Source organism: Papaver somniferum, chromosome 7 (genome assembly GCF_003573695.1).
Source record: "Papaver somniferum cultivar HN1 chromosome 7, ASM357369v1, whole genome shotgun sequence".
Lineage (NCBI taxonomy): Eukaryota > Viridiplantae > Streptophyta > Magnoliopsida > Ranunculales > Papaveraceae > Papaver > Papaver somniferum.
In genome coordinates this window covers 23223836-23235400 of record NC_039364.1, presented here as the reverse complement: position 1 = coordinate 23235400, position 11565 = coordinate 23223836, and the positions used below count along the sequence as shown (strand labels likewise).

The following is an 11565-nucleotide window of genomic DNA, read 5'->3' as shown; positions in this document are numbered from 1 at the left end:
GAGATCTGAGATGGTCCATCCTAAGGCCTCTTTGTGTTCCTTAAGTACTTCTAAAAGCTTACTTTCCTGTTCCGTGTCTAAACATGATGAAATAATGACAGGTAAAGTATCAGAAGAACCTAGGAATGCGTACTTCAACGTACTAGGCAATGTTTTCAATTCAAGCTTGGGTGGCTCAACAATGGATGGAATAAGCTTGGAATCAGAGAGTAGGGTGGTTCCACTTCATATTTCCTTTCAGTGACGTCCATTTGAGGTACAGATTCGAGCAGAGATAGGACGTCACTACAGTATGCATCATCATAGGAATCAGGGTTAAAGTTCTCCATACATGCTTGAAAGGGGTCGACGGATAGAATGTTAGTCAACGAATCTTGCATTAATCCTTCAATCATATTAACTTCATGCACATCATCATCATCAAGATTCACAGGTTGTTGACTAATATCGAACACATTCAATTCTACCGTCATGTTACCAAAAGACAGTTTTAACACTCCATTCCGACATTAATGATCGCGTTGGACGTAGCCAAGAAAGGACGTCCTAAGATGACAGGAATGTGACAGTCTGGGTTTTGTACAGGTTGAGTGTCTAAGACAATGAAGTCTACGGGAAAATAGAATTTGTCAACCTTGATCAAAACGTCTTCGACCACTCCACGAGGAATCTTGACAGATCGGTCTGCCAGTTGTAGAGTGATAGATGTTGGTTTCAACTCCCCAAGACCTAACTGCTCATAAACAGAATATGGCAGTAGGTTAACACTTGCACCTAGGTCTAATAACGCTTTATTGACCGTGTGTTCTCCTATAGTGCAAGAAATTGTTGGACATCCTGGATCCCTAAACTTGGGTGGAGTTTTGTTCAGAATGATGGAACTCACCTGCTCAGCTAAGAAAGCACGTTTTTGCACATTGAGCTTGCGCTTTTGAGTACACAAGTCTTTGAGGAATTTGGCATAAGCAGGGATTTGCTTGATTGCTTCAAGAAAAGGAATGTTGATGTTGACTCTCTTGAACAGATCTAACATCTCATTGTAATGGGTACTTTTCTGTTGATAGATCAATCTTTGAGGAAATGGGGCAACAGGAGAATGAGTTGGCAAAGGGACATTCACAGCAGTAGAATTGTCAGATTTTCCAACTTGCTCAGTTCTTTGGTTTTCTGGGGTTGTGGAGACAGCGTGGAATTTGTATCAGATTCATTAGGTTCGCCCACGTTGTTCTCGATGACTTTACCACTTCGGAGGGTGGTAATGGCATGGATTTGATCAGGTGAGGTTTCAGTGCAGGATGTTGTGCCTGTTTGAAATATCCTCTTTGGATTTTGTTGGGGTTGGCTCGGAAGTTTACCCTTTTCTCTCTCACACATTTGATCCATCTTTTGATCTAGATTTTTCTGACTTTGCATCAAACTCTGGAACATTTCCTCTAGGGTGGATAATCTCTTGTCGGTATTGTGTTGAGGATATGATTGTTGTTGAGAGTTTGATTGTTGTTGAGGGTTTCTCGGGTGTTGATAACCTTGATTGTTCTGATATCCCTGATTGTTTTGATAGCTCTGATTGGGTTGAGATGGTCCTCCTGAGTGGGTCCTTTTGACCATGAAAAGTTAGGGTGGTTTCTCCATCCTGGATTGTAGGTCTGTGAATAAGGGTTATGCTCTGGTTTTTGAAACATGGCATGTGCCTGTTCAAGCCTAGACTCCTGGACTGCAAGCAAATCTGGACAATTTTGGAATTGATGGTTGGGGTCGTTACAAGCAGCACAAACAGACGAAGCGACATGTTCTCGGAGAGTAGTGGTGGAAGGTTTTGAATTTTTATGTAGTTCTAACTCTTCTAATCTCCTAACTATTGATGCCATGTTTGCTCTTCCCTCAAAATCCGCTTCAATCCTAAAAGCCTTTGCTTCGGATGTAGTCTTTCTGGTTTCACGGATGGATTCCCACTGTTGCGTCTTTTCAGCTACTTCAATCAAGAAGTCCCAAGACGCAGCAGTTTTTCTACGAATAGACCATTACACATCGACTCAACCGTTGTTCGGGTGGACACATCTAGACCTTCATACAAAATTTGCACAAGTCTCCATTTTTCAAAACCATGATGGGGACATTGGAGCAATAATTCATTGAATCTCTCCAGGTATCTAGCTAAGGTCTCACCTTCTAATTGCACAAAGCTATTCAGACTTTGACGAATTGTCGCAGTCTTGTGGTTCGGGAAAAACTTTTTGAAAAACTCCTTTATGAGGTCATCCCATGTCATGATGGATTGAGGCTGTAAAGCATAGAGCCAGGCCTTTGCCTTATCTTTCAGGGAGAAAGGAAAAAGCCTTAACTTAGGGTTTCGTCGGACATTTGAGTGAAACGCAGAGTTCCACAAATTTCCTCGAATTCTCTCACGTGGTGGTACGGGTTTTCATTCTCAACACTCTAAAAATAGGAAGCATCTGTATTGTGCTTGATTTCAGCTCATAATGGCCATTAGCCTCGGGTAGCACAATACAAGAAGGTTGACTGGCTCTAGTTGGGTACATATAATCCTTGAGGGTACGGGGTTCTCCCATTGTTTCTGGTTGATCTGGACTGTCTCCCTCAGAACTTAGAATTTCGATAGGTTCGTCTGGGTTAATTCTAACAAGTCTGTTTGTCTGGTCTCTGTAGGTCACAATCATGTCCTAGTAGGTACCTTAACTAACATTTCAGTCAGAGCAATCGGAAACATTTGGCCCACAAGGGTTATGAAGATTTGGTTTTGAATGGGTTTTGGTTTAAAGGGATTTTGTTTTTGGTTTAAAATTGGGCTTTGGAAAATTTTTGAACTAAACCTAGCATAAATTAGCACAACTCATAAAAGAAAATAAAAACAATAATAATAATTAAGACAAGCCCATAAAAGAAAAAGAAAAATAAAAGAAAAACAAAAAAATAATTACAGTCCCAAATATAAAAAAAAAAGAAAAAGAAATAAATAAAAATTATTACAATCCCAAATAAATAATTAAATTAATTATTACAAGCCCGAATTTGAATTTAAATGAGGCCCAAGTGGGTTAACTCATGGGTTAGGCTTACTTGTTTTTGGAGGGAAGCCCAAAAATAGGCTTTTAGTCCCCTTTTAGTTGCACAGCCCAGTTGGGCTTTAGGATCGTCCTAAGCAGCTCACGTCCAAGCCCAGCAGCAAAGGCAAGCCCAAGAGCAGAAGTTGCAAGCCCAGCGAAATTGAGGTTACTAAGCCCAGCTCAGTTGTACAAGCCCAGCAGCAAAGGTTGGAACAGAGCCCAGCAGCAGAGGTGCACAAGCCCGGCAGAAACAGAAATAGGCGAGCCCAGTTGACAAGCTCAGTTGGCAGCAGCAGGCTTTGGCTTGCGCAACAGCAACAGCAGCTTGGCAGCAGCAACAGCAGCAGCAGCTTTGGCAAGAAGGCACCAGCAGCAGCAGCACAGCCAAGGTGGTACCTGCAATGATCACAGAGTGCAAAGATAGTCAGCCAAGATAGTCAGGCCAACCCTGCAAAGATAGTCAGGCAAGTATGCAATGATCTGCTGCAATGTTTGCAAGCAGAGGGTTGCAATGATAGTGAAGCAGGCCTGCAATGATTGCAAGGCAGAGATGCTAATGGAACTCAGCAGTGGCAACACCACTCCCCGGCAGCGCGCCGCCAAAAACTTGGTGTGCCAATGGAAAGACACACAGAAGAAGCTTGCAAGTATACAAGGCCAAGTTATGATATAGAAGGAAGCAGGGGAAAGTCCACAGGGAGTGGGAGCAAACTAGAGAGAAACCTAAGCTAACAATGGAGACAGGGCACTATGCAGTGAGCAAAGCAAGGTAATGTGGCAGATTCAAAGAACTAAAACAGTTACACAACAAAAGCAGCACAGAATAACAATAGCAGGGAACCAAGGCTATAAGCCAAGGCAAGGTGAGGATTGTGCACTGATTTCAGGCACAACAGCTACAAATTGCAGGAATTTAAACAGAGAAAAACAGGCAAGGAGAATAAACTGATCAGGAAGCAAAATAGAACTGAATAGAGGTGACTGCAAAGGATTGGTAGTTAAGCCAAGCTTAGGATCCACCTTGTGTCCTAATCAAACAACATGTTTCTAGGTTGAGTTGATCCTATGCATACATCTAGAATAGAAGAGTACTAAATTGCTCAATAGTTTGCCCTAGCATTGGCTGCTTTTGACAGCACAGCCAATCACAGGCACTAGGAGCATTGGTATCTCCCATTTGTCAATCAAAAACATACATCAGGAGAACTATCCTAGCAACCTGTCAATTGACAGTACACAAGGCTTCAAACCGAGCCTTAGCTTAGGTTACTTAGGATCATGCTCAACATGTTACAAACACAAGCATTCATCATACGAAATAATTCAAACATAATAACAATCACTGTTAATTGCCATAAGAAGACTGAAATTGGAATTGCATAAAATTTTGTGGAAATTCTATACTGGCTAGTCCAAGAGATACACAGTGTCATTCACACACACCACCATAATACCAATTTATACCCCCCCATTATCAGTTTAGGGTTCACAGCCCCTTTTCCCCAAAAAGAAAATTAGGTAAATTTGGGTTTACCTAATTTTGATGAGATACTCACTCCATCTCGTCGACCCACTCTCCAATTACTTCTTCTCGTTCATCTCCTGCTCCAATTGCTGCTCTAACATCAACTTATATCTTCAATTTCTCACCTAGGGTTTCAGTGATGAGAGATGAGAAATTGAGGAGATTAGTTGATGAAAAAGAGGTAAACGTGATAGTGATGATGGGTTTTTGGTTATAGGTAGAGTAGAGTGATTTGGTGGCGTAGATGGTGGAGTGATTTGGGGAGAAGATGGTGGTGATGGAGACGGACATGGTGGTACTGTTGCAGAGAGGGGGGGGAAAGATGGTGTCGATGGGTTTGAGGAAGGGTGTGTTTGGCAATGGGTATAGGTATTAGGTACTAGGGTGTTTGAGCAGGTGTAGAGGATTTTGATGTTTCGCGAAGCTGGACCGATGGATGGGAAGATGGTAGGTGGATCTGACGGCGATGCGGAGGCAGGCGATGAGCGACCGTCGGATGAAGAGATACAACGAAACGAACGGTACTTGATGGAGTTAGGTACTGTAGTGTAAGGCGGAGATATCAACTTCGATGCACATCAAGGGAGCGACCGTCGGATGCTTCTGAGAACTGATCTGACGGCTGAAGACGCAAGCGGGTATGGATTTGGGTTTAGGCTTTGGGTATAAATATGGGTTTGGGAAATGAGTTTGGGCTTGGAAAACCTTGAGCCCACTTCTTCTTTAAGAACAACTTTCTTCTTCTTGAGCCCATTTCCAGCTTTTTGGACGTGCGCTCCATTCTTTGCGGCTTCCTTGCGTAATTTCTCCCGGCTTTTCACCACTTTTCTGCTCTTTTTGCTCCGCAACTCATCCAATCTTTATTTATTACCTAAAAATGCAAAATTAAGTAAGAAAAATATTTATTCTTGAAAACAATGAAAATACAGAATAGGGGATAAAATGTAGAATTAATGCACAAAAGATGAGTTAAAATAGCAACAAAAAGGGATAAATATATACAATATTAGGCACTCATCAGATCATCATGAGATAATCGTGAGAAATTATTATACTAACAATAGAGTAACACAACGTTAACGTTTTGTGAAGGACGAGTGTAAATCTGGAAGGATTAAGAAGCTTGATGATGGTTTGAGATACTTTGATCAATTAATTTTGGAAAGGCCATTGCCATCTAACACTACATTATGTCATTTATTGGGTTCATTATCCAAAATCAAGTGTTATTCAGATGTCATTAAGTTGTATAAGAAGATGAGCTTGGTTGGGGTACAACCCGATATTTATACATTCACCATTTTGATCAAATGCTTGTTGGGATCCTAGTCCCACATTGGTTAGATTTTTTTTTTGAAGCATGTATTTATTAAACTACTAAGATATTGTTACATGAGGATATATAATATCCCAAGATTCATCAAACATAATTTGAATGGTAAGCCAAGAATAAGCAACAACATGATACTGGAGCGGTAAAGCGGTCTTCAAATCGGAGTTGCATCGGGGGCGGATGTTACAGTCGAAAGTCAAAAGGCCTTCGGTCAATGCTTTCCACAAGAAAAGCTGTATTTTTGTTGTTGGACACGATAGTGCCCACACGAGTTTTGTTGGAGGTAGAGGTGTTCGATGCAATTGATTAAAGATGCTACTCTGGCCTTTATATCTTGATGCTGCGGTGAACTGCTTGATTGACAGTTGTGAACTTCTTCGTTCTTCAGCTTGATCCATAACTTAGATAGGACTTAATTAGTAGTTTATAAGTCAATGGGATCCCTCATTGGTTAGATGGGACTTAATTGGTAGTTTATAAGTCAATGGGATCCATCATTTAGTCAACCGGTTTTCGAGTTGAGTTCTATCCATGGGCTTATGACGAGTTTAGGGTCGGTACCCTAACAATACTTCTGTGAATTAGACAAAGTGAATCATGGGTTTTGTTTGCTTGGAGAGATTTTTAAGAGAGGCCATCATCCTAATGTTATCACTTTCAATACACTGATTAATGGGTTGTGTGAACAAGGAAAGATTTATTCTGCACTCGAACAGTCTGGTAAAATGACTCAGACAGGTATTCATCCTACTGAGGTTACATGTAATACTCTTATACATGGGCTTTGTACAACTGATAAAGTGGGTCTTGCTCTTCAGTTAAAAAACAAGATGGAGAAATGGAACTGCAGATACCAATTATACTAGAGGCCGGTTGAAAGCACACCAGTCTTTTACAATATTTTCATCCACTGAGAACTAGAATTTTCTTGTCTGCTTTGCCTTACCACTTGTGAGTCCATCAAAGTGCAACTGTTTTACTGGAGGAGTTTGGAAAACCTGATGTGCCGGCATTGGCTGTTCAATTTCCGTCAAATTTACAAGGAGAAGGATGTCGTGGTGTAGTTGGTTATAGCGAGAGAAAAGCAAAAAGACCAAGAGTTCTTTTTCAGTATCTAGATTAGTTTCTTGTTTCTTACATTTACCACTCCTGATTGGCTCTGCCTTCAAAGAGAGGTTCAACATTTACCACTCCTTGGAAGCTTAACAAAATTGCCCAGACTGACCGCAATAAAATACAGTTTCGCAATATTAAGTTAAGTAGCAAGCCATCAGCCATGATCGACTCCTACAAATGCCCCATTCTCAATTCATGTTAATGAACATTTGAGAGAAAGAAACAAAAGATGGAAATAGAGGTGAGTTGACAAATCTAATTTCAGCACATGTGAGGCAATAGAAGATAAGAAACTACGGAAACACGAAACCTCACAAATCAATATCCTGCAATGATGTTGTTAACCACCCAGAACCTAAATATTTAGGGAAATTCCATATATCACTTGACGAATGAACCAGTATGGTTCAAATGCTTTGAAATCAAACATTATTAATTGGAAAATAATCTAAATTGCATCGTCAAACCTACATGGTTCTCAAAACTTACATGGACATGGCTGGGCCTCAACAAATAGTAAACTTCGCCTATTCTATTCTATGACTGGACGACGGTGTTTTTTTACTTGCCAAATGAGAATGACTCCAGTTTAAACGCTCATGTGGAACATATTATAAAATAGAAATCGATGATTATAAACTCGAAACTAATCTAAGAGCATCTCTGAATTAAAGATACATATATCTCAAAAATCCAAGCATTTCATCTTTCTCCAACTCTGTTGATTAGGAACAGGAACAGCTAAAAACTGACAGAAACGGAAAAAAAGATTTCAGAAGATAGCAAAATGATTCAGTTTCCTAAGAGTCCCAAATTTTTAACATACAATGAATTAAAGGAAACAGATTATATGTCACCAAAGTAATAAAAGAAACCGATATCAACCATGTAAACAGCCTACCACCTGGTAAATGAGGTGGCAACTGGCAAGGTTAAGCAACAAGGGTTTCTCAATACTGTTACCCAGTATTTGGCAAGGTTAAAAAATCCCTACTATTTGGCAGGCAGGTGAGTTCAAAATGATATCATCATAGTATCTTTAATCCCGGGCTACTACACCCAGTGGACAAGGCATATATATTAGGTATGCTATGCATGTATATATTCAGCAGTAAGAAGTCTGTAATCCCGTCAGAACAATACCCTAATCAAATTCCCATATGCAGTAGAACATAATTTAGAAGCCCAAATTTTTCAATAAACCAAAAATTCGAGCAAAGTTTGATTGACAATTCAAACAACCAATCAGCACGAATTACAGGAAAAATCAACCGTGCCATTAATGAACAACTGTAAGATTAGGACCTAGCTGTAGTGAGTGATCCTAGTACCCCAAATAAGCAATGAAACTGCTTTGTTTCAGTGGCCAGTTTGCTGCAGAGGAAAAACTAAGAAATATGTGACTGCTCTAAAATCTAAATAAGTTGACTGGAGCAAATAGCTTAAAATCTGATCTAACCATAACCATATTGCATTTCCCAAAACTGTGATACAGAGTATTTAGCACAGCAATTGACAGAAATTTTTACAAAAAGCATTATATGGTTAAAACTGAGTTTCAGTCATTGTCAATTTTTATAAAGCAGGAGTTGTAGTTGTACATGAGGAAGTTACCTCACCGTGTCTCATTCCACTGCTGAATGCACTTCGATTGCAGAAGATTGAAGAAGAACCTTGAGCTCTTCCGAGTAACCACGAAGACGATTGCATCTTGAGATATGATTTGACAAGGTTTCTGAAGTGGAGTTCTCTTCTGCAGGTTTAGGATATTCTTTTGATTGATTACGCAAGATTTCATCACGATACAAACCAAGAGCATCTTCTTCAGAAACTGAACTGATAGATGTGTACAACATCTGAAACTTCTCTCTTGCTTCTAGGCTTTCAACTAACTTTTCCTTCAAACCATCTGGAAGGCATGCCAATGCACTTCAAGTCCACCACGAAGAAAATAAAACATGGATTCAGTTTATTCCGATCTTTAAAACATCAAAATTCGAAATTCCAGGTATAATAAAAAAAAGTATGAAGAGTTGATTGATTCTTTACCTAGAAACACCACGAACTAAACCCCAGTTATATCCAACGGATACAGATTCCTTGAATCCATTTGTAAAACCATCTTGTACAGCAGCTTCTTGCCCCTTTGAAAGACCTTCATGATAGCCAACCTAAACTCATAAGGAACGACAATGTAATTTGAATTCTCAACAGATACCTCTTTGCAATGATACACTATGAAATCAAGAGCTTCACAAAAAGGAAAAAAATCTTTATGTTGTAAGGATACTGTATGTAATTTGTTAAGCCGAATCCTCTCCTGCCTGTGAAACTCAGATGCGTCATCGGTATAGTAATCATCACACCATTTGTCATCGACGACATCGCTGCCATTATCCATCATCATCTATTGGTATAATGCAACAATTATAATCTCAGTAAGCTTTTCATCTCAATTATTATAATCTCAGTAAGCTTTTCATCTATTGGTCATCAACATCGCTGCCATTATCTCTTTTCAAATCAATAGACAAAAAATTCCAAAATATTTCTCTACAATTCACGTGTTTGGTTTTTCAAAGGTTGTAAAAGAATCTCTAGGGCAATAATTCAAACAGATATCAAGGGTTTTATCAAACCCACTAAAAACGAACATGGAGAACCAGAATTGAAAATCACAAAATTGGGGTCATAAATAAGAAGATGCTAGATAAATTTACCTCGACTCCTCCTGATTTGTATATATTATTCTTCTCGAATCTCTTTGTAGCACACTGTGTCCGCTCTGCTGCTTCTGTCTCTCGTCTGAACTTCAAACAAAGACTTAATGTATTTATTGGTCCGCGAATCCAATTTTGTGCCCACTGTTATTTATGGGTGCCTTTATAGGTTTTCATCTGATTTCACTTGTCGCGATCTGACTCAATTGCATTTGAATATTATTTCTGGTGTTTGGATATCAGAAACAGAACTGCTTCTACCTTACAAAAAGTTACCTATTTTGCTTCCAGAATATTAAAAGTAATTTCTTAGTAAGGTAGTAAAAAAGTATCTTGGCCGAGTTATACCTAATTCAAATCCCTTTGAATTATATGTATGAGCCGAATCATACCTTGAATTAGAATAAAAAAAATAGAAGTATAAGAAAATAGATCTGACGAGTTAGCACAAGACGAGTTAGACGACGAGTCAAATCCAAACAAACAAGGTGTTATTTTACTTTCTTACGTTGACCTTTATGATGCTCCAATCTAAAGGGAGGACAAGTTTTTGACAACGTTTTGGTGCAGATGTTTGCACGCTTTTTTTGCCGACATGTATTTTTTCGGTAACGTCCGGATTGCTAACTAGGATTTGGATATCATTTTAGATGTTATTTTTCGGCTTAATTAATTTGACAATACAGAAGAAAATTTAGGACTACAGTTTCGGAATAACTTCTGGAAGCAAAAAAAAATATATAAAATACTTTTTGTCAATTAAATTATTTTTGCTTTTAACTTTTGAGATTATATATTTAAACACCTTCAAAATTTTAAAATGATTTAATATTGGGAATTTTAAGAAAATGCCACACTTTTAATTTTAGGCTCCATTGGCTCGTTGGTACTGAATATTTTTAATCACGGCCACAAGCGGCCATGTGCAAGGTCCATGATCGGATGTATGGTTCCAATACCGACTCCGTTTGAAAAGAACTATGTGTCCCTAGGGTTTTATTTAAGGAAATCACATATTTGTTATGTATAAGATTGGTTCACTGATTATGTATATGCACGTTCCGAAACCTCAAGAAATCCTTTTGTGATCTCATGGAGAGTACTATGAATGGATGCAAGAAGAGAGGTGAAATTGAAGATGGCAAGGTTATTGAGTTTCTTAAGAATCCTCTCATCATAACCTGTTACTATGCATGCGATCATGAAGACAATAGACTGATTCAAATATCAACTGATTTGGTTGAAAATGTTCTTCAAGATTTTACGGTTGTACGTGATCAACTTGCCATGGCAACAAAGAACCTTGATTTTCTGAAGACTGGACTGAAGAAAGCAACTGATGATCTTGCTCTTGTTTGATCTCTAATTGCTGACTATGTCTGAGTCTCTTAGTATGCTTTTAGGTTTTGCTTTTTTGTCTAGGAAAGTTCTTATAAGAATTTTTTTTCTTATGTTTAAGAAGGATAACTAGGGTTTGGTATAGAAAATATTGTGACTACACATAGATATTTCCAACGATTTTCATCCCGCAATGTTTTTAGATTTATTTATTTAAATTCTAAGTTATTTGGAAGATGATCTTGCAGTATTTAATCTTATTGGTTTTATATATTGCAAATGTCTTATGAGATATATATATGTGTTTGAGTTCGTGAACTATGCTATTGTCTCATATATGCTCAAAAGTTAAGTCTACTATGTCTTTATGCAAATATTGATAAAAGATAGGATGAACTTTTTGAGAAAATTCCGCAGTATTGATCTTTTCCTGATCCACTATTATGTGAAAGTAATGTATTTGCTCCG

General features: G+C 38.6%; 1 protein-coding gene across 1 annotated transcript; it reads right to left on the bottom strand.

The window, feature by feature from the left end:
• Window positions 1-8487: 8487 nt before the first annotated feature.
• LOC113300592 lies at window positions 8488-9877 on the bottom strand. Its single transcript, XM_026549795.1, has 4 exons — window positions 9760-9877; window positions 9330-9446; window positions 9089-9210; window positions 8488-8968 (listed from the first exon to the last, which is right to left on the bottom strand). Exons 2-4 carry the CDS (start codon window positions 9444-9446, stop codon window positions 8665-8667), a joined length of 543 nt encoding a protein of 180 aa, XP_026405580.1. The 5' UTR covers window positions 9760-9877; the 3' UTR covers window positions 8488-8664.
• Between the last annotated feature and the right edge of the window lie 1688 nt (window positions 9878-11565).